This window comes from Stegostoma tigrinum, chromosome 28 (assembly GCF_030684315.1).
Source record: "Stegostoma tigrinum isolate sSteTig4 chromosome 28, sSteTig4.hap1, whole genome shotgun sequence".
Taxonomy (NCBI): domain Eukaryota; kingdom Metazoa; phylum Chordata; class Chondrichthyes; order Orectolobiformes; family Stegostomatidae; genus Stegostoma; species Stegostoma tigrinum.
In genome coordinates, this window is record NC_081381.1 from 16426648 (window position 1) to 16452609 (window position 25962).

Genomic DNA, 25962 nt, shown 5'->3' on the forward strand with positions numbered 1-25962 from the left:
ATGTTAGAAAAAAACATTTATTGTTTGTGTTAATGAAACAGGTATGACTTATTGCAATACCATGGATTATTTTAGTGTCTTAAAAATTCAGGCACTGTCACAAAAACATTCTAAGAAGATATTGATTTTGATTTTTATTGTTAATATGCAGCACTGATTATAACATTTCTGTATTGGCAACATAGTAATCCTTGCTTGCTTCAATTAGTTTTCATTTTGATGTGCTTTTTAACTATATCTCATTCTATTATTTATTTCTCTTCTATCCCTTCTCCTATTGCTCTGTAGCTCCACGAGAGCAGTTATGATGCCGGAAAAGCCTTGCAGCGACTTGTTAAAAAGCCTGTGCCCAAATTGATAGAAAAGTGTTGGTCTGATGATGAAATGGTAAGAAAAACTAATTTCTTTTGTGGATAAAGCTAAGGAAGCAATGATGCTTTTGGTACAACTATTGTCACTTAAATCATGTTTAACTCTATGGGAGTGAAAATATGGCTGGAGAAAAAGAAAGATGCTGTGGAAACTTTGAGTCATGCAATGCTGAGAAATATCCTTTGGGATGTGGTGTTCCTAGAGCAAAGTAAGAAGCTTTGACAACATTTATCTTTTCTGAGCAATACTCAAGTTTTATACTGCCAAGTGACTGTGGGACTTGGCACTTTCTACAGGAGCAAACTGGGGAAAAATGTAAAAAAAAAACCATACTTTTCTCACGTTTCTATTAATTTTAGGTGACTTAATACCTGGGAAATGCTAAATATCCTATTCTGTACACCTCAATTTTTAGTTGGAGTGAATTTATTAATTTATGACTGGGACTCGGCATCAGATGTTTCCCGACTGCTGCATTCATAAGATTGAAGTATATGTCAGTCCAGGAGTTTTGTTTGCACAACTTGAAGGTTGAGAATTAACAGAGGAACAATCCTGTGTTATCAAAGAGACACTGCATTAAACTATTTTTATATCCATATATAGATTAAATAAAGGAATTCTATTGCAGCTTGTCATCTTGTTTTTCTAAGGAAAATATTTGTGTGACAGCCATTTGCTGTTTTATTTGTCAGGGCAATGTCTTGAGCAATAAATCAATCTACCTAGCTTAAGATTTAAAGAAAGCTTGACAGTGAACTGTCAGTCATCACTTCCATGGCAAACCCCTAAAAAAAGACACACTAGGAGATGACAAGGACTGCAGATGATGGAAGTCAGCCTCAATACAGTGTGGAGCTGGTGGAACACAGTTCAGATAGCATCCGAGGAACAGGAAAGTCAGCGTTTCAGGTCAAGACTCTTCAAGTCCTGATAAAGGATCCCGACCCAAAACATTGACTTTCATCCCCAAAAGAAAACACTGTCCAGTTGCCAACCAATCAAGATCTCTTCATGTGCAATGTATTATATGTATTTAATTGGTATTCTGGCAAATATTCCTGCCGATTGCAAGACAAAAAGCTTTTGAAAAAAAATTCATATCCCCCCTCCCCATCCATTCCCACCATCAAACAATTATTTGCATGTGGGAGCCAGTTCCTTTGGCTCAATTGAGTCATTGTGTTGTTAAGTCATGTGCAAAGTTGTAATTCCCAGACCTAAATTTGCCGTTCACTTGTTTGAATTTGAATTTGGCCTCCCTTTTGCTATTTCCTAGTTTAATTTAAAGTACTGTCCCTATTTAACTTGCATACTGAGCTCTTGATTTCATTTATTTTCATTCATTCCTTTTATCTATTAACCTGCATGATTACTCACAATTCTGAACATATACTATTAAAATATATTTTCCGAGCAGTGTAAATTCGAGTGACTGCCTACAAAGTGGTGATCTCAGCAATGTTTTATACATGCGAGTGCATCTGGTCTTATCATATTGCAGCCATTTGAAATCTACTGGACAGCTGCATCCTGTTTACAAGGCAGATCTGCACCTGGTAATCTAAGTCTTGCCAGCGATGCTACAAAATCCGCGGTTCCTATCTCAAAGGAGGACTTAAGTAACAAGCAATGTCACTGTTGAATATTGTTCAGAATCATTTCATATTTTGTTCTTGAGTGGATTTTGACAGAATTTTAAACTTCCATTGCATCACATTTTAAATTTTCAATTGGAATTACCAAGGGAAAAAATCATTTGGAGTTGATAGGTATTTTTATAAATAAACATTGCTCATCCAATTTTCATGAATGGCTGCGGGGCAAATCACCTTGAACAATAATCTCGCCTGGCTCTTAGATGTATGTTTTATATTTCCTGTTGTTCAGACCAGCGGCAGACGTTTTTCTAGAAACTTGGGTTTTTGACGTCATTTGTGTGTGCACTTTCTCTTTTATTTCATTATTTCTCTCTGTCTCATTTGGTTTCTTTCTACTTATTCTTTGTTTATTATTTTCTTGCTTTTCTACTGCCTGTTTTGTGCGCTCTCTCACGCGCTCTCTCTATGTCTGTGTGACTGTCTCTCGCCGTGTGTGTCCCTGTCTGTCTGTCTTGCCCTGTGCACGTGTGTCTGTCTTTCACCGTTTCCGTCTGTCTGGCTCGCTGTGTGTGTCTGTCTGTCTGGTTCGCAGTGTCTCTCTGTCTGTCTGTCTGCTTCGCAGTGTCTGTCTGTCTGTCTGCTTCGCAGTGTCTGTCTGTCTGTCTGCTTCGCAGTGTCTGTCTGTCTGTCTGCTTCGCAGTGTCTGTCTGTCTGTCTGCTTCGCAGTGTCTGTCTGTCTGCTTCGCAGTGTCTGTCTGTCTGTCTGCTTCGCAGTGTCTGTCTGTCTGTCTGCTTCGCAGTGTCTGTCTGTATGTCTGTCTGCTTCGCAGTGTCTGTCTGTCCGTCTGTCTGGCTCGCTGTGTCTCTGTCTGTCTGGCTCGCTGTGTCTCTGTCTGTCTGGCTCGCTGTGTCTCTGTCTGTCTGGCTCGCTGTGTCTCTGTCTGTCTGGCTCGCTGTGTCTCTGTCTGTCTGGCTCGCTGTGTCTCTGTCTGTCTGGTTCGCAGTGGCTCTGTCTGTCTGGTTCACAATGTGGCTCTGTCTGTCTGGCTCGCTGTGGCTCTGTCTGTCTGGTTCGCAGTGGCTCTGTCTGTCTGGTTCGCAATGTGTCTCTGTCTGTCTGGCTCGCTGTGTCTCTGGCTGGCTCGCTGTGTCTGTCTGTCTGGCTGGCTCGCCGTGTGTGCGTGTCTGGCAGGCTGGCTCGCTGTGTCTGTCTGTCTGTCTGTCTGGCTCGCTGCGTGTCTGTCTGTCTGGCTCGCTGCGTGTCTGTCTGTCTGGCTCGCTGCGTGTCTGTCTGTCTGGCTCGCTGCGTGTCTGTCTGTCTGGCTCGCTGCGTGTCTGTCTGTCTGGCTCGCTGCGTGTCTGTCTGTCTGGCTCGCTGCGTGTCTGTCTGTCTGGCTCGCTGCGTGTCTGTCTGTCTGGCTCGCTGCGTGTCTCTGTCTGTCTGGCTCGCTGCGTGTCTCTGTCTGTCTGGCTCGCTGTGGCTCTGTCTGTCTGGTTCGCAGTGGCTCTGTCTGTCTGGTTCGCAATGTGTCTCTGTCTGTCTGGCTGGCTGTGTCTCTGGCTGGCTCGCTGTGTCTGTCTGTCTGGCTGGCTCGCCGTGTGTGCGTGTCTGGCAGGCTGGCTCGCTGCGTGTCTGTCTGTCTGGCTCGCTGCGTGTCTCTGTCTGTCTGGCTCGCTGCGTGTCTCTGTCTGTCTGGCTCGCTGCGTGTCTCTGTCTGTCTGGCTCGCTGTGGCTCTGTCTGTCTGGTTCGCAGTGGCTCTGTCTGTCTGGTTCGCAATGTGTCTCTGTCTGTCTGGCTGGCTGTGTCTCTGGCTGGCTCGCTGTGTCTGTCTGTCTGGCTGGCTCGCCGTGTGTGCGTGTCTGGCAGGCTGGCTCGCTGTGTCTGTCTGTCTGTCTGGCTCGCTGCGTGTCTGTCTGTCTGGCTCGCTGCGTGTCTCTGTCTGTCTGGCTCGCAGTGTGTCTCTGGCTCGCTGTGTCTCTGTCTGGTTCGCAGTGTGTCTCTGGCTCGCTGTGTCTCTGTCTGTCTGGTTCGCAGTGTGTCTCTGTCTGTCTGGCTCGCTGTGTCTCTGTCTGTCTGGTTCGCAGTGGCTCTGTCTGTCTGGTTCGCAATGTGTCTCTGTCTGTCTGGCTCGCGCTGTGTCTCTGGCTGGCTCGCTGTGTCTGTCTGTCTGGCTGGCTCGCCGTGTCTGTCTGTCTGGCTGGCTCGCCGTGTCTGTCTGTCTGTCTGGCTCGCTGCGTGTCTGTCTGTCTGGCTCGCTGCGTGTCTCTGTCTGTCTGGCTCGCAGTGTGTCTCTGGCTCGCTGTGTCTCTGTCTGGTTCGCAGTGTGTCTCTGGCTCGCTGTGTCTCTGTCTGTCTGGTTCGCAGTGTGTCTCTGTCTGTCTGGCTCGCTGTGTCTCTGTCTGTCTGGTTCGCAGTGGCTCTGTCTGTCTGGTTCGCAATGTGTCTCTGTCTGTCTGGCTCGCTGTGTCTCTGGCTGGCTCGCCGTGTCTGTCTGTCTGGCTGGCTCGCCGTGTCTGTCTGTCTGTCTGGCTCGCCGTGTCTGTCTGTCTGTCTGGCTCGCCGTGTGTGTGTGTCTGGCAGGCTGGCTCGCTGTGTCTGTCTGTCTGTCTGGCTCGCTGTGTCTGTCTGTCTGTCTGGCTCGCTGCGTGTCTGTCTGTCTGGCTCGCTGCGTGTCTGTCTGTCTGGCTCGCTGCGTGTCTGTCTGTCTGGCTCGCTGCGTGTCTCTGTCTGTCTGGCTCGCTGCGTGTCTCTGTCTGTCTGGCTCGCTGCGTGTCTCTGTCTGTCTGGCTCGCTGCGTGTCTCTGTCTGTCTGGCTCGCAGTGTGTCTCTGGCTCGCTGTGTCTCTGTCTGTCTGGCTCGCAGTGTGTCTCTGTGTCTGTCTGGCTCGCTGTGTCTCTGTCTGTCTGGCTCGCTGTCTCTGTCTGTCTGGCTCGCTGTGGCTCTGTCTGTCTGGTTCGCAGTGGCTCTGTCTGTCTGGTTCGCAATGTGTCTCTGTCTGTCTGGCTCGCTGCGTGTCTGTCTGTCTGGCTCGCTGCGTGTCTCTGTCTGTCTGGCTCGCAGTGTGTCTCTGGCTCGCTGTGTCTCTGTCTGTCTGGCTCGCAGTGTGTCTCTGTCTGTCTGTCTGGCTCGCTGTGTCTCTGTCTGGCTCGCTGTGTCTCTGTCTGTCTGGCTCGCTGTCTCTGTCTGTCTGGCTCGCTGTGGCTCTGTCTGTCTGGTTCGCAGTGGCTCTGTCTGTCTGGTTCGCAATGTGTCTCTGTCTGTCTGGCTCGCTGTGTCTCTGTCTGTCTGGCTCGCAGTGTGTCTCTGTCTGTCTGTCTGGCTCGCTGTGGCTCTGTCTGTCTGGCTCGCTGTGGCTCTGTCTGTCTGGCTCGCTGTGGCTCTGTCTGTCTGGCTCGCAGTGGCTCTGTCTGTCTGGTTCGCAGTGGCTCTGTCTGTCTGGTTCGCAATGTGTCTCTGTCTGTCTGGCTCGCTGTGTCTCTGGCTGGCTCGCTGTGTCTGTCTGTCTGGCTGGCTCGCCGTGTGTGCGTGTCTGGCAGGCTGGCTCGCTGTGTCTGTCTGTCTGTCTGGCTCGCTGCGTGTCTGTCTGTCTGGCTCGCTGCGTGTCTGTCTGTCTGGCTCGCTGCGTGTCTCTGTCTGTCTGGCTCGCAGTGTGTCTCTGGCTCGCTGTGTCTCTGTCTGTCTGGCTCGCAGTGTGTCTCTGGCTCGCAGTGGCTCTGTCTGTCTGGTTCGCAGTGGCTCTGTCTGTCTGGTTCGCAATGTGTCTCTGTCTGTCTGGTTCGCAATGTGTCTCTGTCTGTCTGGCTCGCTGTGTCTCTGTCTGTCTGGCTCGCAGTGTGTCTCTGTCTGTCTGTCTGGCTCGCTGTCTCTGTCTGTCTGGCTCGCTGTGGCTCTGTCTGTCTGGTTCGCAGTGGCTCTGTCTGTCTGGTTCGCAGTGGCTCTGTCTGTCTGGTTCGCAATGTGTCTCTGTCTGTCTGGCTCGCTGTGTCTCTGGCTGGCTCGCTGTGTCTGTCTGTCTGGCTGGCTCGCCGTGTGTGCGTGTCTGGCAGGCTGGCTCGCTGTGTCTGTCTGTCTGTCTGGCTCGCTGCGTGTCTGTCTGTCTGGCTCGCTGCGTGTCTGTCTGTCTGGCTCGCTGCGTGTCTCTGTCTGTCTGGCTCGCAGTGTGTCTCTGGCTCGCTGTGTCTCTGTCTGTCTGGCTCGCAGTGTGTCTCTGGCTCGCAGTGGCTCTGTCTGTCTGGTTCGCAGTGGCTCTGTCTGTCTGGTTCGCAATGTGTCTCTGTCTGTCTGGCTCGCTGTGTCTCTGTCTGTCTGGCTCGCAGTGTGTCTCTGTCTGTCTGTCTGGCTCGCTGTCTCTGTCTGTCTGGCTCGCTGTCTCTGTCTGTCTGGTTCGCAGTGGCTCTGTCTGTCTGGTTCGCAGTGGCTCTGTCTGTCTGGTTCGCAATGTGTCTCTGTCTGTCTGGCTCGCAGTGGCTCTGTCTGTCTGGTTCGCAGTGGCTCTGTCTGTCTGGTTCGCAATGTGTCTCTGTCTGTCTGGCTCGCTGTGTCTCTGTCTGTCTGGCTCGCAGTGTGTCTCTGTCTGTCTGTCTGGCTCGCTGTCTCTGTCTGTCTGGCTCGCTGTGGCTCTGTCTGTCTGGTTCGCAGTGGCTCTGTCTGTCTGGTTCGCAATGTGTCTCTGTCTGTCTGGCTCGCTGTGGCTCTGTCTGTCTGGCTCGCAGTGTGTCTCTGTCTGTCTGTCTGTCTGGCTCGCTGTGGCTCTGTCTGTCTGGCTCGCTGTGGCTCTGTCTGTCTGGCTCGCTGTGGCTCTGTCTGTCTGGTTCGCAATGTGTCTCTGTCTGTCTGGCTCGCTGTGTCTCTGTCTGTCTGGCTCGCAGTGTGTCTCTTGTCTGTCTGTCTGTCTGGCTCGCTGTGTCTCTGTCTGTCTGGCTCGCTGTGTCTCTGTCTGTCTGGCTCGCTGTGGCTCTGTCTGTCTGGCTCGCTGTGTCTCTGTCTGTCTGGCTCGCTGTGTCTCTGTCTGTCTGGCTCGCTGTGGCTCTGTCTGTCTGGCTCGCTGTGGCTCTGTCTGTCTGGCTCGCTGTGGCTCTGTCTGTCTGGTTCGCAATGTGTCTCTGTCTGTCTGGCTCGCTGTGTCTCTGGCTGGCTGGTTCGCCGTGTGTGCGTGTCTGGCAGGCTGGCTCGCTGTGTGTCTCTGTCTGTCTGTCTGGCTCGCTGTGTGTCTCTGTCTGTCTGTCTGGCTCGCAGTGTGTCTCTGTCTGTCTGGTTCGCAGTGTGTCTCTGTCTGTCTGGTTCGCAGTGTGTCTCTGTCTGTCTGGTTCGCAGTGTGTCTCTGTCTGTCTGTCTGGTTCGCAGTGTGTCTCTGTCTGCCTGTCTGTCTGTCTGGCTCGCAGTGTGTCTCTGTCTGTCTGGTTCGCAGTGTGTCTCTGTCTGTCTGGTTCGCAGTGTGTCTCTGTCTGTCTGGTTCGCAGTGTGTCTCTGTCTGTCTGTCTGGTTCGCAGTGTGTCTCTGTCTGCCTGTCTGTCTGTCTGGTTCGCAGTGTGTCCCTGTCTGTCTGTCTGGTTCGCAGTGTGTCTCTGTCTGTCTGTCTGGTTCGCAGTGTGTCTCTGTCTGTCTGGCTCGCAGTGTGTCTCTGTCTGTCTGGCTCGCAGTGTGTCTCTGTCTGTCTGGCTCGCAGTGTGTCTCTGTCTGTCTGGCTCGCAGTGTGTCTCTGTCTGTCTGGCTCGCAGTGTGTCTCTGTCTGTCTGTCTGGTTCGCAGTGTGTCTCTGTCTGTCTGGTTCGCAGTGTGTCTCTGTCTGTCTGTCTGGTTCGCAGTGTGTCTCTGTCTGTCTGTCTGGTTCGCAGTGTGTCTCTGTCTGTCTGTCTGGTTCGCAGTGTGTCTCTGTCTGGTTCGCAGTGTGTCTCTATCTGTCTGTCTGGTTCGCAGTGTGTCTCTATCTGTCTGTCTGGTTCGCAGTGTGTCTCTATCTGTCTGTCTGGTTCGCAGTGTGTCTCTATCTGTCTGTCTGGTTCGCAGTGTGTCTCTGTCTGGCCGTCTGTGTCTGTCTGTCTGGCTGGCTCGCCGTGTGTGCGTGTCTGGCAGGCTGGCTCGCTGTGTCTGTCTGGCAGGCTCGCTGTGTCTCTGTCTGTCTGGCTCGCAATGTCTCTGTCTGTCTGGCTCGCAATGTGTCTCTGTCTGTCTGGTTCGCAGTGTGTCTCTGTCTGTCTGGCTCGCTGTGTCTCTGTCTGTCTGTCTGGTTCGCAGTGTGTCTCTGTCTGCCTGTCTGTCTCTGTCTGCCTGTCTGTCTGTCTGGTTCGCAGTGTGTCTCTGTCTGCCTGTCTGTCTGGTTCGCAGTGTGTCTCTGTCTGCCTGCCTGTCTGTCTCTGTCTGCCTGCCTGTCTGTCTGTCTCTGCCTGTCTGTCTGTCTGGTTCGCAGTGTTTCTCTGTCTGTCTGGTTCGCAGTGTGTCTCTGTCTGTCTGTCTGGTTCGCAGTGTGTCTCTGTCTGGCTCGCAGTGTGTCTCTGTCTGGCTCGCAGTGTGTCTCTGTCTGTCTGTCTGGTTCGCAGTGTGTCTCTGTCTGTCTGTCTGTCTGGTTCGCAGTGTGTCTCTGTCTGTCTGGTTTGCAGTGTGTCTGTCCGTCTGTCTGGCTCGCCGTGTGTCTGTCCGTCTGTGTCGCCGCGTGTGCCTGTCCGTCTGTGTCGCCGCGTGTGCCTGTCCGTCTGTGTCGCCGCGTGTGCCTGTCCGTCTGTGTCGCCGCGTGTGCCTGTCCGTCTGTGGCGCCGCGTGTGCCTGTCCGTCTGTGGCGCCGCGTGTGCCTGTCCGTCTGTGGCGCCGCGTGTGCCCGTCCGTCTGTGGCGCCGCGTGTGCCCGTCCGTCTGTCTCACCGCGTGTGCATGTCTGGTTCGCGCTGTGTCTGGCTGGCTCGCTGTGTCTGGCTGGCTGGCTCGCTGTGTCTGGCTGGCTGGCTCGCCGTGTGTGCATGTCTGTCTGGCTGGCTCGCCGTGTGTGCATGTCTGTCTGGCTCGCTGTGTGTCCATCTGTGTCGCCGCGTGTGCGTGTCTGTCTGTCTGGTTCGCAGTGTGTCTCTGTCGGGCTCGCTGTGTCCGTCTGTGTCGCCGCATGCGCCTCTCTGTCTGTGTCGCCGCGTGCGCCTCTCCGTCTGTCGCCGTGTGCGTGTTGCCGTGTGTGTCGCCGCGTGCGTGTGTGTGTCGCCGCGTGCGTGTGTGTGTCGCCGCGTGCGTGCGTGTGTCGCCGCGTGCGTGTGTCGCTGCGTGCGTGTGTGTCGCTGCGTGCGTGTGTGTCGCCGCGTGCGTGTGTCGCCGCGTGCGTGTGTGCGTGTGTCGCCGCGTACGTGCGTGTGTATGTGCGTGTCGCTGCGTGCGTGTGTCGCCGCGTGTGTGTCGCCGCGTGCGTGCGTGTGTCGCCGCGTGTGTGTCGCCGCGTGCGTGCGTACGTGGGCGTGTGTCGCCGCGTGCGTGCGTACGTGGGCGTGTGTCGCCGCGTGCGTGGGCGTGTGTCGCCGCGTGCGTGGGCGTGTGTCGCCGCGTGCGTGGGCGTGTGTCGCCGCGTGCGTGCGTACGTGGGCGTGTGTCGCCGCGTGCGTGTGTCGCCGCGTGCGTGCGTACGTGGGCGTGTGTCGCCGCGTGCGTGCGTACGTGGGCGTGTGTCGCCGCGTGCGTGGGCGTGTGTCGCCGCGTGCGTGGGCGTGTGTCGCCGCGTGCGTGCGTGGGCGTGTGTCGCCGCGTGCGTGCGTGCGTGGGCGTGTGTCGCCGCGTGCGTGCGTGCGTGGGCGTGTGTCGCCGCGTGCGTGCGTGCGTGGGCGTGTGTCGCCGCGTACGTGGGCGTGTGTCGCCGCGTGCGTGCGTACGTGGGCGTGTGTCGCCGCGTGCGTGCGTACGTGGGCGTGCGTCGCCGCGTGCGTGCGTACGTGGGCGTGCGTCGCCGCGTGCGTGCGTACGCGGGCGTGCGTCGCCGCGTGCGTGCGTGTTGGTTTCGGTCACCGCGTGCGTGCGTCGCCGCGTGCGTGCGTGTGTGTCGCCGTGTGTGTGTCGCCTCGTGCGTGCGTGTCTGTCTCTGCGTGCGTGCGTGTCGCCGCGTGCGTGCGTGTCGCCGCGTGCGTAAGTGCGTGCGTACGTGCGTGTGTCGCCGCGTGTGTGCGTGTCGCCGCGTGCGTGCCTGCTTGCGTGTGTGTCGCCGCGTGCGTATGTGGGTCGCCGCGTGCGTGCGTATGTGCGTCGCCGCGTTCGTGTGTGTGTTGCCGCGTGCGTGCGTGTGTGTGTGTTGCCGCGTGTGTGCGTGTCGCCGCGTGCGTGCGTATGTGCGTGTGTGTGCCGCCGCGTGCGTGCGTATGTGCGTGCGTGTCGCCGCGTGCGTGCGAGTGTGCGTGTGTCGCCGCGTGCGTGCGTGCGTATGTGCGTGTCGCCGCGTGCGTGTGTGTGTCGCCGCGTGCGTGCGTATGTGTGTGCGTGTGTCACCATGTGCGTGCGTGCGTATGTGCGTGTGTCGCCGCGTGCGTGCGTGCGTATGTGCGTGTGTGTCGCTGCGTGCGTATGTGCGTGTCGCCACGTGCGAGCGTGCGTATGTGCGTGTGTGTCGCCGCGTGCGTATGTGCGTGTGTCGCCGCCTGCGTGCGTATGTGCGTGCGTGCGTGCATGTGTGTGTGTGTCGCCGCGTGCGTGCATGCGTGCGTGTCGCCGTGTGCGTGTGTCGCCGCGTGCGTGCATGTGTGTGTGTCGCCGCGTGCGTGCGTATGTGCGTGTGTCGCCGCGTGCGTGCATGTGTGTGTGTCGCCGCGTGCGTATGTGCGTGCGTGCGTATGTGCGTGTCGCCGCGTGCGTGTGTGTGTGTCTCCGCATGCGTGCGTTTGTGTGTGTGTCGCCGCGTGCGTGCGTGTGTGTCGCCGCATGTGTGTATCGCCGTGTGCGTGTGTATGTGTTGCTGTGTGTGTCGCCGCGTGTGTGTGTCGCCTCGTGAGTGCGTGTGTGTGTGTCGCCTCGTGAGTGCGTGTGTGTGTGTGTCGCCGCGTGCGTGCGTGTGTCGCCGTGTGTGTGTGTCGCCACGTGCGTGTGTGTGTCGCCGTGTGCGTGTGTGTGTGTTGGTTTCGGTCGCCGCGTGTGTGTGTGTGTGTGTGTGTGTGTGTGTGTGTGTGTGTTTTTGTCGCCACGTGCGTGTGTGTGTGTGCGCGCGCGCGTGCGTGTCGCCGCGTGCGTGTGTGTGCGCGCGCGTGCCGCCGCGTGCGTGTGTGTCGCCGCGTGCGTGCGTGTGTGTGTCGCTGCATGCATGCGTGCGTGCGTGTGTGTGTGTGTGTCGCCGCGTGCGGGCGTGTATTTGTGTCGCCGCGTGTGTGTCGCCGCGTGCATGCGAGTGTGTTGTCGCCGCGTGTGTGTGTGTGTGTGTGTGTGTGTGCGTGCGTGTGTGTGTGTGCGCACGCGCGTCGCCGCGTGTGTGTGTGTGTGTGTGTGTGTCGCCGCGTGCGGGCGTGCATGTGTCGCTGTGTGTGTGTGTCGCTGCGTGTGTGTGTGTCGCCGCGTGCGGGCGTGCGTGTGTGTGTCGCCGCGTGCGTGTGTGTGTGTGTCGCCGCGTGCGTGTCTCGCCGCGTGCGTGCGTATGTGCGTGTCGCCACGTGCGAGCGTGCGTGCGTATGTGCTTGCGTCGCCGCGTGCGTATGTGCGTGTGTCGCCGCCTGCGTGCGTATGTGCGTGTGTCGCCGTGTGTGTGCGTGCATGTGTGTGTCGCCGCATGCGTATGTGCGTGTGTGTCGCCGCGTGCGTGCGTGCATGTGTGTGTCGCCGTGTGTGTGTCGCCGCGTGCGTGTGTCGCCGCGTGCGTGCATGTGTGTGTGTCGCCGCGTGCGTGTGTCGCCGCGTGCGTATGTGCGTGTGTCGCCGCGTGTGTCGCCGCATGTGTGCGTGTGCCGCTGCGTGCGTGTGTGCGTGTGTCACCGCATGCGTGCGTTTGCGTGTGTCGCCGCGTGCGTGTCGCCGCGTGCGTGTGCGCCACGTGCGTGCGTGTCCCCGCGTGCGTCTGTCTCTGCGTGCGTGCGTGTGTATGTGTGTGTGTCGCCGCGTGCGGGTGTGCGTGTCTTGCCGCGTGCGTGCGTGCGTCCGTGTGTGCGTGTCGCCGCGTGCGCGTGTGTGTCGCCGTGTGCGTGTGTTGCCGCGTGCGTATGTGCATGTGTGTGTCGCCGTGTGCGTGCGTATGTGCGTGTGTGTCGCCGCGTGCGTCTGTGCGTGTGTCGCCGCGTGCGTGCGTATGTGCGTGTCGCCGCGTGCGTGCGTATGTGCGTGTCGCCGCGTGCGTATGTGCGTGTGTGTGTCGCCGCGTGCGTGCGTGCGTGTGTTGCCGCCTGCGTGCGTATGTGCGTGTGTGTCGCCGCGTGCGTGCGTATGTGCGTGTGTCGCCACGTGCGTGCGTATGTCGCCGCGTGCGTGTCGCCACATGCGTATGTGCGTGCGTGTCGCCGCGTGCGTGTGTCGCCGCGTGCGTGCGTGTCGCCCCGTGCGTATGTGCGTGTGTGTGTCGCCGCGTGCGTGCGTGCATGCATGTGTGTGTCGCCGCGTGTGTGCATATGTGCGTGTGTGTCGCCGCGTGCGTGCGTTTGTGTGTCGCTGCGTGCGTGTGTGTGTCGCCGCGTGCGTGCGTGTGTCGCCGCTTGCGTGTGTGTGTGTCGCCGCGTGTGTATCGCCGTGTGCGTGTGTGTGTATGTGTTGCTGTGTGTGTGTCGCCGCGTGTGTGTGTGTCACCTCGTGAGTGCGTGTGTGTGTGTGTCGCCGCGTGCGGGCGTGCGTGTGTGTGGCTGCGTGTGTGTGTGTGTGTGTGTGTGTGTGTGTGTCGCCGCGTGCGGGCGTGTCGCCGCCTGCGTGCGTGCGAGTGTGTTGCCGCGTGTGTCGCTGCGTGCGTGTGTGTTGTCGCCGCGTGCGTGTCGCCGCGTGTGTGTGTTTGTGTCGCCGCGTGCGTGTGTGTGTGTCGCCGCGTGTGGGCGTGTGTGTGTGTCGCCGCGTGCGGGCGTGTGTGTGTGTGCGTCGCCGTGTGTGCGTCTGTGTGTGTCGTCGCGTGCGATCGTGCGTGTGTGTGTGTGTGTGTGTTGCCGCGTGTGCGTGTCGCTGCGTGTGTGTGCGTGTCGCCGCGTGCGTGTGTGTATGTGTGTGTCGCCGCGTGCGTGTGTGTGTGTGTCGCCGCGTGCGTGCATGTGTGTCGCCGCGTGCGTGCGTCTGTGTGTGTCGCCGCGTGCGTGCGTCTGTGTGTGTCGCCGCGTGTGTATCGCCGTGTGCGTGTGTGTGTGTCGCCGCGTGTGTGTGTGTCGCCTCGTGAGTGCGTGTGTGTGTGTCACCTCGTGAGTGCGTGTGTGTGTGTGTCGCCGCGTGCGTGCGTGTGTCGCCGCGTGCGTGTGTGTGTGTGTCGCCGCGGGCGGGCGTGTGTGTGTGTGTGTGTGTCGCCGCGTGCGGGCGTGTCGCCGCCTGCGTGCGTGCGAGTGTGTTGCCGCGTGTGTCGCTGCGTGCGTGTGTGTTGTCGCCGCGTGCGTGCGTGTCGCCGCGTGCGTGTGTGTGTGTGTCGCTGTGTGTGTGTGTGTCGCCGCGTGCGTACGTGGGCGTGCGTCGCCGCGTGCGTGTGTCGCCGTTTGTCGCCGCGTGCGTGAGTGTTGGTTTCGGTCACCGCGTGTGTGAGTGTTGGTTTCGGTCACCGCGTGCGTGTGTGTGTCGCCGTGCGAGTGTGTTGCCGCGTGTGTGTTGCTGCGTGTGTGTGTGTGTCGCCGTGCGAGTGTGTTGCCGCGTGTGTGTTGCTGCGTGCGTGTGTGTGTGTGTTGTCGCCGCGTGCGTGCGTGTGTGTCGCCGTGTGTGTGTCGCCTCATGCGTGCGTGCGTGTGTATGTGTGTGTGTCGCCGCGTGCGTGCGTGTCGCCGCGTGCGTGCGTGTCGCCGCGTGCGTAAGTGCGTGTGTCGCCGCGTGCGTGCGTACGTGCGTGTGTCGCCGCGTACGTGCGTGCGTGTGTCGCCGCGTGCGTGCGTGTGTGCGTGTCGCCGTGTGCGTGCCTGCTTGCGTGTGTGTCGCCGCGTGCGTATGTGGGTCGCCGCGTGCGTGCGTATGTGCGTCGCCGCGTTCGTGTGTGTGTGTCGCCGCGTGCGTGCGTGTGTGCGTGTGTCGCCGCGAGCGTGCGTGTGTGCGTGTGTCGCCGCGTGCGTGCGTATGTGCGTGCGTGTCGCCGCGTGCGTGCGTATGTGCGTGTGTGTGCCGCCGCGTGCGTGCGTATGTGCGTGTGTGTCGCCGCGTGCGTGCGAGTGTGCGTGTGTCGCCGCGTGCGTGCGTGCGTATGTGCGTGTCGCCGCGTGCGTGTGTGTGTCGCCGCGTGCGTGCGTATGTGTGTGTGTGTCGCCGCGTGCGTGCGTGTGTCACCATGTGCGTGCGTGTGTCGCCGCGTGCGTGCGTATGTGCGTGTGTCGCCGCGTGCGTGCGTGCGTATGTGCGTGTGTGTCGCTGCGTGCGTATGTGCGTGTCGCCACGTGCGAGCGTGCGTATGTGCGTGTGTGTGTCGCCGCGTGCGTATGTGCGTGTGTCGCCGCCTGCGTGCGTATGTGCGTGCGTGCGTGCATGTGTGTGTGTCGCCGCGTGCGTGCGTGTGTCGCCGCGTGCGTGCATGCGCGTGTGTCGCCGCGTGCGTGCATGTGTGTGTGTCGCCGCGTGCGTATGTGCGTGTGTGTGTCGCCGCGTGCGTGCGTATGTGCGTGTGTCGCCGCGTGCGTGCATGTGTGTGTGTCGCCGCGTGCGTATGTGCGTGTCGCCGCGTGCGTGTGTGTGTGTCTCCGCATGCGTGCGTTTGTGTGTGTGTCGCCGCGTGCGTGCGTGTGTGTCGCCGCATGTGTGTATCGCCGTGTGCGTGTGTATGTGTTGCTGTGTGTGTCGCCGCGTGTGTGTGTCGCCTCGTGAGTGCGTGTGTGTGTGTCGCCTCGTGAGTGCGTGTGTGTGTGTGTCGCCGCGTGCGTGCGTGTGTCGCCGTGTGTGTGTGTCGCCACGTGCGTGTGTGTGTCGCCGTGTGCGTGTGTGTGTGTGTGTGTGTTGGTTTCGGTCGCCGCGTGCGTGTGTGTGTGTGTGTGTGTGTGTGTGTGTGTGTGTTTTTGTCGCCACGTGCGTGTGTGTGTGTGTGTGCGCGCGCGTGCGTGTCGCCGCGTGCGTGTGTGTGCGCGCGCGTGCGTGTGTGTGTGTGTGTGCGCGCGCGTGCGTGTGTGTGTGTGTGTGTGCGCGCGCGTGCCGCCGCGTGCGTGTGTGTGTCGCCGCGTGCGTGCGTGTGTGTGTCGCCGCATGCATGCGTGCGTGCGTGTGTGTGTGTGTGTCGCCGCGTGCGGGCGTGTATTTGTGTCGCCGCGTGTGTGTCGCCGCGTGCATGCGAGTGTGTTGTCGCCGCGTGTGTGTGTGTGTGTGTGTGTGTGTGTGTGCGTGCGTGCGTGCGTGTGTGTTGTCGCCGCGTGCGTGTGTGTGTGTGCGCACGCGCGTCGCCGCGTGTGTGTGTGTGTGTGTGTGTGTGTGTGTGTGTCGCCGCGTGCGGGCGTGCATGTGTCGCTGTGTGTGTGTGTGTGTGTGTCGCTGCGTGTGTGTGTGTCGCCGCGTGCGGGCGTGCGTGTGTGTGTCGCCGCGTGCGTGTGTGTGTGTGTCGCCGCGTGCGTGCGTATGTGCGTGCGTATGTGCTTGCGTCGCCGCGTGCGTATGTGCGTGTGTCGCCGCCTGCGTGCGTATGTGCGTGTGTCGCCGTGTGTGTGCGTGCATGTGTGTGTCGCCGCGTGTGCGTGCGTATGTGCGTGTGTGTCGCCGCGTGCGTGCGTGCATGTGTGTGTCGCCGTGTGTGTGTCGCCGCGTGCGTGTGTCGCCGCGTGCGTGCATGTGTGTGTGTCGCCGCGTGCGTATGTGCGTGTGTCGCCGCGTGTGTCGCCGCGTGTGTGCGTGTGCCGCTGCGTGCGTGTGTGCGTGTGTCACCGCATGCGTGCGTTTGCGTGTGTCGCCGCGTGCGTGTCGCCGCGTGCGTGTGCGCCACGTGCGTGCGTGTCCCCGCGTGCGTCTGTCTCTGCGTGCGTGCGTGTGTATGTGTGTGTGTCGCCGCGTGCGGGTGTGCGTGTCTTGCCGCGTGCGTGCGTGCGTCTGTGTGTGCGTGTCGCCGCGTGCGCGTGTGTGTCGCCGTGTGCGTGTGTGCGTGTGTTGCCGCGTGCGTATGTGCATGTGTGTGTCGCCGTGTGCGTGCGTCTGTGCGTGTGTGTCGCCGCGTGCGTCTGTGCGTGTGTGTCGCCGCGTGCGTCTGTGCGTGTGTCGCCGCGTGCGTGCGTATGTGCGTGTCGCCGCGTGCGTGCGTATGTGCGTCGCCGCGTTCGTGTGTGTGTGTCGCCGCGTGCGTGCGTGTGTCGCCGCGAGCGTGCGTGTGTGCGTGTGTCGCCGCGTGCGTGCGTATGTGCGTGCGTGTCGCCGCGTGCGTGCGTATGTGCGTGTGTGTGCCGCCGCGTGCGTGCGTATGTGCGTGTGTGTCGCCGCGTGCGTGCGAGTGTGCGTGTGTCGCCGCGTGCGTGCGTGCGTATGTGCGTGTCGCCGCGTGCGTGTGTGTGTCGCCGCGTGCGTGCGTATGTGTGTGTGTGTCGCCGCGTGCGTGCGTGTGTCACCATGTGCGTGCGTGTGTCGCCGCATGCGTGCGTATGTGCGTGTGTCGCCGCGTGCGTGCGTATGTGCGTGTGTGTCGCTGCGTGCGTATGTGCGTGTCGCCACGTGCGAGCGTGCGTATGTGCGTGTGTGTGTCGCCGCGTGCGTATGTGCGTGTGTCGCCGCCTGCGTGCGTATGTGCGTGCGTGCGTGCATGTGTGTGTGTCGCCGCGTGCGTGCGTGTCGCCGCGTGCGTGCATGCGTGCGTGTCGCCGTGTGCGTGTGTCGCCGCGTGCGTGCATGTGTGTGTGTCGCCGCGTGCGTATGTGCGTGTGTGTGTCGCCGCGTGCGTGCGTATGTGCGTGTGTCGCCGCGTGCGTGCATGTGTGTGTGTCGCCGCGTGCGTATGTGCGTGCGTGCGTATGTGCGTGTCGCCGCGTGCGTGTGTGTGTGTCTCCGCATGCGTGCGTTTGTGTGTGTGTCGCCGCGTGCGTGCGTGTGTGTCGCCGCATGTGTGTATCGCCGTGTGCGTGTGTATGTGTTGCTGTGTGTGTCGCCGCGTGTGTGTGTCGCCTCGTGAGTGCGTGTGTGTGTGTCGCCTCGTGAGTGCGTGTGTGTGTGTGTCGCCGCGTGCGTGCGTGTGTCGCCGTGTGTGTGTGTCGCCACGTGCGTGTGTGTGTCGCCGTGTGTGTGTGTGTGTGTGTGTTGGTTTCGGTCGCCGCGTGCGTGTGTGTGTGTGTGTGTGTGTGTGTGTGTGTGTGTGTTTTTGTCGCCACGTGCGTGTGTGTGTGTGTGTGCGCGCGCGTGCGTGTCGCCGCGTGCGTGTGTGTGTGCGCGCGCGTGCGTGTGTGTGTGTGTGTGTGCGCGCGCGTGCGTGTGTGTGTGTGTGTGTGCGCGCGCGTGCCGCCGCGTGCGTGTGTGTGTCGCCGCGTGCGTGCGTGTGTGTGTCGCCGCATGCATGCGTGCGTGCGTGTGTGTGTGTGTGTCGCCGCGTGCGGGCGTGTATTTGTGTCGCCGCGTGTGTGTCGCCGCGTGCATGCGAGTGTGTTGTCGCCGCGTGTGTGTGTGTGTGTGTGTGCGTGCGTGCGTGCGTGTGTGTTGTCGCCGCGTGCGTGTGTGTGTGTGCGCACGCGCGTCGCCGCGTGTGTGTGTGTGTGTGTGTGTGTGTGTGTGTGTCGCCGCGTGCGGGCGTGCATGTGTCGCTGTGTGTGTGTGTGTGTCGCTGCGTGTGTGTGTGTCGCCGCGTGCGGGCGTGCGTGTGTGTGTCGCCGCGTGCGTGTGTGTGTGTGTCGCCGCGTGCGTGTCGCCGCGTGCGTGTGTCGCCGCGTGCGTGCGTATGTGCGTGCGTATGTGCTTGCGTCGCCGCGTGCGTATGTGCGTGTGTCGCCGCCTGCGTGCGTATGTGCGTGTGTCGCCGTGTGTGTGCGTGCATGTGTGTGTCGCCGCGTGTGCGTGCGTATGTGCGTGTGTGTCGCCGCGTGCGTGCGTGCATGTGTGTGTCGCCGTGTGTGTGTCGCCGCGTGCGTGTGTCGCCGCGTGCGTGCATGTGTGTGTGTCGCCGCGTGCGTATGTGCGTGTGTCGCCGCGTGTGTGCGTGTGCCGCTGCGTGCGTGTGTGCGTGTGTCACCGCATGCGTGCGTTTGCGTGTGTCGCCGCGTGCGTGTCGCCGCGTGCGTGTGCGCCACGTGCGTGCGTGTCCCCGCGTGCGTCTGTCTCTGCGTGCGTGCGTGTGTATGTGTGTGTGTCGCCGCGTGCGGGTGTGCGTGTCTTGCCGCGTGCGTGCGTGCGTCTGTGTGCGTGTCGCCGCGTGCGCGTGTGTGTCGCCGTGTGCGTGTGTGCGTGTGTTGCCGCGTGCGTATGTGCATGTGTGTGTCGCCGTGTGTGTCGCCGCGTGCGTCTGTGCGTGTGTGTCGCCGCGTGCGTCTGTGCGTGTGTCGCCGCGTGCGTGCGTATGTGCGTGTCGCCGCGTGCGTGCGTATGTGCGTGTCGCCGCGTGCGTGCGTATGTGCGTGTCGCCGCGTGCGTATGTGCGTGTGTGTGTCGCCGCGTGCGTGCGTGCGTGTGTTGCCGCCTGCGTGCGTATGTGCGTGTGTGTCGCCGCGTGCGTGCGTATGTGCGTGTCGCCACGTGCGTGCGTATGTCGCCGCGTGCGTGTCGCCACATGCGTATGTGCGTGTGTATGTGCGTGCGTGTCGCCGCGTGCGTGTGTCGCCGTATGTGCGTGTCGCCGCGTGCGTGCGTGTCGCCCCGTGCGTATGTGCGTGTGTGTGTCGCCGCGTGCGTGCGTGCATGCATGTGTGTGTCGCCGCGTGTGTGCATATGTGCGTGTGTGTCGCCGCGTGCGTGCGTTTGTGTGTCGCTGCGTGCGTGTGTGTGTGTCGCTGCGTGCGTGCGTGTGTCGCCGCTTGCGTGTGTGTGTGTCGCCGCGTGTGTATCGCCGTGTGCGTGTGTGTGTATGTGTTGCTGTGTGTGTGTCGCCGCGTGTGTGTGTCGCCTCGTGAGTGCGTGTGTGTGTGTGTCGCCGCGTGCGTGTGTGTGTCGCCGCGTGCGGGCGTGCGTGTGTGTGGCTGCGTGTGTGTGTGTGTGTGTGTGTGTGTGTCGCCGCGTGCGGGCGTGTCGCCGCCTGCGTGCGTGCGAGTGTGTTGCCGCGTGTGTCGCTGCGTGCGTGTGTGTTGTCGCCGCGTGCGTGTCGCCGCGTGCGTGTCGCCGCGTGTGTGTGTTTGTGTCGCCGCGTGCGTGTGTGTGTGTCGCCGCGTGTGTGTGTGTGTCGCCGCGTGCGGGCGTGTGTGTGTGTCGCCTCGTGAGTGCGTGTGTGTGTGTCGCCTCGTGAGTGCGTGTGTGTGTGTGTCGCCGCGTGCGTGCGTGTGTCGCCGCGTGCGTGTGTGTGTGTGTCGCCGCGTGCGGGCGGGCGTGTGTGTGTGTGTGTGTCGCCGCGTGCGGGCGTGTCGCCGCCTGCGTGCGTGCGAGTGTGTTGCCGCGTGTGTCGCTGCGTGCGTGTGTGTTGTCGCCGCGTGCGTGCGTGTCGCCGCGTGCGTGTGTGTGTGTGTCGCTGTGTGTGTGTGTGTCGCCGCGTGCGGGCGTGTGTGTGTGTCGCCGCGTGCGGGCGTGTGTGTGTGTCGCCGCGTGCGTGTGTGTGCGTCGCCGTGTGTGCGTCTGTGTGTGTCGTCGCGTGCGATCGTGCGTGTGTGTGTGTGTGTGTGTGTTGCCGCGTGTGCGTGTCACTGCGTGTGTGTGCGTGTCGCCGCGTGCGTGTGTGTATGTGTGTGTGTCGCCGCGTGCGTGCGTGTGTCGCCGCGTGCGTGCGTGTGTCGCCGCGTGCGTGCGTTTGTGTGTCGCCGCGTGCGTGCGTATGTGCGTGTGTGTCGCCGCGTGCGTGCGTATGTGCGTGTGTCGCCACGTGCGTGCGTATGTCGCCGCGTGCGTGTCGCCACATGCGTATGTGCGTGTGTGTGTGTCGCCGCGTGCGTGCGTGTGTGTGTGTCGCCGCGTGCGTGCGTGCGTGCGTGTGTCGCCGCGTGTGCGTGCGTATGTGCGTGCGTGTCGCCGCGTGCGTGTGTCGCCGTATGTGCGTGTCGCCGCGTTCGTATGTGCGTGTGTCGCCGCGTGCGTGCGTGCGTATGTGCGTGTGTGTCGCCGCGTGCGTGCGTGTGTCGCCGCGTGCGTATGTGCGTGTGTGTCGCCGCGTGCGTGCGTGCATGCATGTGTGTGTCGCCGCGTGTGTGCATATGTGCGTGTGTGCTGCCGCGTGCGTGCGTGTGTGTCGCCGCGTGCGTGCGTTTGTGTGTCGCCGCGTGCGTGCGTTTGTGTCGCTGCGTGCGTGTGTGTGTGTCGCCGCGTGCGTGCGTGTCGCCGCTTGCGTGCATGTGTGTCGCCGCGTGCGTGCGTCTGTGTGTGTCGCCGCGTGCGTGCGTCTGTGTGTGTCGCCGCGTGCGTGTGTCGCCGCGTGCGTGCGTGTGTGTCGCCGCGTGTGTATCGCCGTGTGCGTGTGTGTGTATGTGTTGCTGTGTGTGTGTCGCCTCGTGAGTGCGTGTGTGTGTGTCACCTCGTGAGTGCGTGTGTGTGTGTGTCGCCGCGTGCGTGCGTGTGTGTCGCCGTGTGCGTGTGTGTGTCGCCGCGTGCGTGTGTGTGTGTGTGTCGCCGCGTGCGGGCGTGCGTGTGTGTGGCTGCGTGTGTGTGGCTGCGTGTGTGTGTGTGTGTGTGTGTGTGTCGCCGCGTGCATGCGCATGTGCATGTGTCGCCGCGTGCGTGCGTATGTGCGTGTGTCGCCGCGTGCGTGCGTGTGTGTCGCCGCGTGCGTGCGTATGTGCGTGTCGCCGCGTATGTGCGTGTGTGTCGCCGCGTGCGTATGTATGTGCATGTGTCGCGGCGTACGTGCGTGCGTATGTGCATGTGTGTGTCGCCGCGTGCGTGCGTATGTGCGCGTGTCGCCGCGTGCGTGCGTATGTGCGTGTGTGTCGCCGCGTGCGTGCGTATGTGCGTGTGTCGCCGCGTGCGTGCGTATGTGCGTGTCGCCGCGTGCGTGCGTATGTGCGTGTGTGTCGCCGCGTGCGTGCGTATGTGCGTGTGTCGCCACGTGCGTGCGTATGTCGCCGCGTGCGTGTCGCCGCGTGTGTATGTGCGTGCGTGTCGCCGCGTGCGTGTGTCGCCGTATGTGCGTGTCGCCGCGTGCGTGCGTGTCGCCCCGTGCGTATGTGCGTGTGTGTGTCGCCGCGTGCGTGCGTGCATGCATGTGTGTGTCGCCGCGTGTGTGCATATGTGCGTGTGTGTCGCCGCGTGCGTGCGTTTGTGTGTCGCTGCGTGCGTGTGTGTGTGTCGCTGCGTGCGTGCGTGTGTCGCCGCTTGCGTGTGTGTGTGTCGCCGCGTGTGTATCGCCGTGTGCGTGTGTGTGTATGTGTTGCTGTGTGTGTGTCGCCGCGTGTGTGTGTCGCCTCGTGAGTGCGTGTGTGTGTGTGTCGCCGCGTGCGTGTGTGTGTCGCCGCGTGCGGGCGTGCGTGTGTGTGGCTGCGTGTGTGTGTGTGTGTGTGTGTGTGTGTCGCCGCGTGCGGGCGTGTCGCCGCCTGCGTGCGTGCGAGTGTGTTGCCGCGTGTGTCGCTGCGTGCGTGTGTGTTGTCGCCGCGTGCGTGTCGCCGCGTGCGTGTCGCCGCGTGTGTGTGTTTGTGTCGCCGCGTGCGTGTGTGTGTGTCGCCGCGTGTGTGTGTGTGTCGCCGCGTGCGGGCGTGTGTGTGTGTCGCCTCGTGAGTGCGTGTGTGTGTGTCGCCTCGTGAGTGCGTGTGTGTGTGTGTCGCCGCGTGCGTGCGTGTGTCGCCGCGTGCGTGTGTGTGTGTGTCGCCGCGTGCGGGCGGGCGTGTGTGTGTGTGTGTGTCGCCGCGTGCGGGCGTGTCGCCGCCTGCGTGCGTGCGAGTGTGTTGCCGCGTGTGTCGCTGCGTGCGTGTGTGTTGTCGCCGCGTGCGTGCGTGTCGCCGCGTGCGTGTGTGTGTGTGTCGCTGTGTGTGTGTGTGTCGCCGCGTGCGGGCGTGTGTGTGTGTCGCCGCGTGCGGGCGTGTGTGTGTGTCGCCGCGTGCGTGTGTGTGCGTCGCCGTGTGTGCGTCTGTGTGTGTCGTCGCGTGCGATCGTGCGTGTGTGTGTGTGTGTGTGTGTTGCCGCGTGTGCGTGTCACTGCGTGTGTGTGCGTGTCGCCGCGTGCGTGTGTGTATGTGTGTGTGTCGCCGCGTGCGTGCGTGTGTCGCCGCGTGCGTGCGTGTGTCGCCGCGTGCGTGCGTTTGTGTGTCGCCGCGTGCGTGCGTATGTGCGTGTGTGTCGCCGCGTGCGTGCGTATGTGCGTGTGTCGCCACGTGCGTGCGTATGTCGCCGCGTGCGTGTCGCCACATGCGTATGTGCGTGTGTGTGTGTCGCCGCGTGCGTGCGTGTGTGTGTGTCGCCGCGTGCGTGCGTGCGTGCGTGTGTCGCCGCGTGTGCGTGCGTATGTGCGTGCGTGTCGCCGCGTGCGTGTGTCGCCGTATGTGCGTGTCGCCGCGTGCGTATGTGCGTGTGTCGCCGCGTGCGTGCGTGCGTATGTGCGTGTGTGTCGCCGCGTGCGTGCGTGTGTCGCCGCGTGCGTATGTGCGTGTGTGTCGCCGCGTGCGTGCGTGCATGCATGTGTGTGTCGCCGCGTGTGTGCATATGTGCGTGTGTGCTGCCGCGTGCGTGCGTGTGTGTCGCCGCGTGCGTGCGTTTGTGTGTCGCCGCGTGCGTGCGTTTGTGTCGCTGCGTGCGTGTGTGTGTGTCGCCGCGTGCGTGCGTGTCGCCGCTTGCGTGCATGTGTGTCGCCGCGTGCGTGCGTCTGTGTGTGTCGCCGCGTGCGTGCGTCTGTGTGTGTCGCCGCGTGCGTGTGTCGCCGCGTGCGTGCGTGTGTGTCGCCGCGTGTGTATCGCCGTGTGCGTGTGTGTGTATGTGTTGCTGTGTGTGTGTCGCCTCGTGAGTGCGTGTGTGTGTGTCACCTCGTGAGTGCGTGTGTGTGTGTGTCGCCGCGTGCGTGCGTGTGTGTCGCCGTGTGCGTGTGTGTGTCGCCGCGTGCGTGTGTGTGTGTGTGTCGCCGCGTGCGGGCGTGCGTGTGTGTGGCTGCGTGTGTGTGGCTGCGTGTGTGTGTGTGTGTGTGTGTCGCCGCGTGCATGCGCATGTGCATGTGTCGCCGCGTGCGTGCGTATGTGCGTGTGTCGCCGCGTGCGTGCGTGTGTGTCGCCGCGTGCGTGCGTATGTGCGTGTCGCCGCGTATGTGCGTGTGTGTCGCCGCGTGCGTATGTATGTGCATGTGTCGCGGCGTACGTGCGTGCGTATGTGCATGTGTGTGTCGCCGCGTGCGTGCGTATGTGCGCGTGTCGCCGCGTGCGTGCGTATGTGCGTGTGTGTCGCCGCGTGCGTGCGTATGTGCGTGTGTCGCCGCGTGCGTGCGTATGTGCGTGTCGCCGCGTGCGTGCGTATGTGCGTGTGTGTCGCCGCGTGCGTGCGTATGTGCGTGTGTCGCCACGTGCGTGCGTATGTCGCCGCGTGCGTGTCGCCACATGCGTATGTGCGTGTGTATGTGCGTGCGTGTCGCCGCGTGCGTGTGTCGCCGTATGTGCGTGTCGCCGCGTGCGTGCGTGTCGCCCCGTGCGTATGTGCGTGTGTGTGTCGCCGCGTGCGTGCGTGCATGCATGTGTGTGTCGCCGCGTGTGTGCATATGTGCGTGTGTGTCGCCGCGTGCGTGCGTTTGTGTGTCGCTGCGTGCGTGTGTGTGTGTCGCTGCGTGCGTGCGTGTGTCGCCGCTTGCGTGTGTGTGTGTCGCCGCGTGTGTATCGCCGTGTGCGTGTGTGTGTATGTGTTGCTGTGTGTGTGTCGCCGCGTGTGTGTGTCGCCTCGTGAGTGCGTGTGTGTGTGTGTCGCCGCGTGCGTGTGTGTGTCGCCGCGTGCGGGCGTGCGTGTGTGTGGCTGCGTGTGTGTGTGTGTGTGTGTGTGTGTGTCGCCGCGTGCGGGCGTGTCGCCGCCTGCGTGCGTGCGAGTGTGTTGCCGCGTGTGTCGCTGCGTGCGTGTGTGTTGTCGCCGCGTGCGTGTCGCCGCGTGCGTGTCGCCGCGTGTGTGTGTTTGTGTCGCCGCGTGCGTGTGTGTGTGTCGCCGCGTGTGTGTGTGTGTCGCCGCGTGCGGGCGTGTGTGTGTGTCGCCTCGTGAGTGCGTGTGTGTGTGTCGCCTCGTGAGTGCGTGTGTGTGTGTGTCGCCGCGTGCGTGCGTGTGTCGCCGCGTGCGTGTGTGTGTGTGTCGCCGCGTGCGGGCGGGCGTGTGTGTGTGTGTGTGTCGCCGCGTGCGGGCGTGTCGCCGCCTGCGTGCGTGCGAGTGTGTTGCCGCGTGTGTCGCTGCGTGCGTGTGTGTTGTCGCCGCGTGCGTGCGTGTCGCCGCGTGCGTGTGTGTGTGTGTCGCTGTGTGTGTGTGTGTCGCCGCGTGCGGGCGTGTGTGTGTGTCGCCGCGTGCGGGCGTGTGTGTGTGTCGCCGCGTGCGTGTGTGTGCGTCGCCGTGTGTGCGTCTGTGTGTGTCGTCGCGTGCGATCGTGCGTGTGTGTGTGTCGCCGCGTGCGTGCGTGCGTGCGTGTGTCGCCGCGTGTGCGTGCGTATGTGCGTGCGTGTCGCCGCGTGCGTGTGTCGCCGTATGTGCGTGTCGCCGCGTGCGTATGTGCGTGTGTCGCCGCGTGCGTGCGTGCGTATGTGCGTGTGTGTCGCCGCGTGCGTGCGTGTGTCGCCGCGTGCGTATGTGCGTGTGTGTCGCCGCGTGCGTGCGTGCATGCATGTGTGTGTCGCCGCGTGTGTGCATATGTGCGTGTGTGCTGCCGCGTGCGTGCGTGTGTGTCGCCGCGTGCGTGCGTTTGTGTGTCGCCGCGTGCGTGCGTTTGTGTCGCTGCGTGCGTGTGTGTGTGTCGCCGCGTGCGTGCGTGTCGCCGCTTGCGTGCATGTGTGTCGCCGCGTGCGTGCGTCTGTGTGTGTCGCCGCGTGCGTGCGTCTGTGTGTGTCGCCGCGTGCGTGTGTCGCCGCGTGCGTGCGTGTGTGTCGCCGCGTGTGTATCGCCGTGTGCGTGTGTGTGTATGTGTTGCTGTGTGTGTGTCGCCTCGTGAGTGCGTGTGTGTGTGTCACCTCGTGAGTGCGTGTGTGTGTGTGTCGCCGCGTGCGTGCGTGTGTGTCGCCGTGTGCGTGTGTGTGTCGCCGCGTGCGTGTGTGTGTGTGTGTCGCCGCGTGCGGGCGTGCGTGTGTGTGGCTGCGTGTGTGTGGCTGCGTGTGTGTGTGTGTGTGTGTGTGTGTCGCCGCGTGCATGCGCATGTGCATGTGTCGCCGCGTGCGTGCGTATGTGCGTGTGTCGCCGCGTGCGTGCGTGTGTGTCGCCGCGTGCGTGCGTATGTGCGTGTCGCCGCGTATGTGCGTGTGTGTCGCCGCGTGCGTATGTATGTGCATGTGTCGCGGCGTACGTGCGTGCGTATGTGCATGTGTGTGTCGCCGCGTGCGTGCGTATGTGCGCGTGTCGCCGCGTGCGTGCGTATGTGCGTGTGTGTCGCCGCGTGCGTGCGTATGTGCGTGTGTCGCCGCGTGCGTGCGTATGTGCGTGTCGCCGCGTGCGTGCGTATGTGCGTGTGTGTCGCCGCGTGCGTGCGTATGTGCGTGTGTCGCCACGTGCGTGTGTGTCGCCGTGTGTGTGTTGCCGCCTGCGTGCGTCGCCGCGTGCGTGCATGCGTATGTGCGTGTGTCGCCGCGTGCGTGCGTATGTGCGTGTGTCGCCGCGTGCGTGCGTATGTCGCTGCATGCGTATGTGCGTGGATGTGTGTCGCCGCGTCCGTGCGTGCATGTGCCTATGTGCGTGCGTGTCGCTGCGTGCGTATGTGCGTGTGTCGCCGTGTGTGTTGCCGCGTGCGTGTGTGTGT

The 25962-nt window shown here is 62.1% G+C and overlaps 1 protein-coding gene across 8 annotated transcripts in view; it reads left to right on the forward strand.

The window, feature by feature from the left end:
* Window positions 1-25962, forward strand: part of rerea (arginine-glutamic acid dipeptide (RE) repeats a) — a 685623-nt gene that overhangs the window by 409801 nt on the left and 249860 nt on the right. For all 8 annotated transcript variants that reach the window (XM_048561799.2, XM_048561803.2, XM_048561804.2 and 5 more), the window contains one exon: window positions 289-387. In XM_048561799.2, the coding sequence (XP_048417756.1) occupies window positions 289-387 (99 nt within the window). The remainder of the gene's footprint in view (window positions 1-288; window positions 388-25962) is intronic.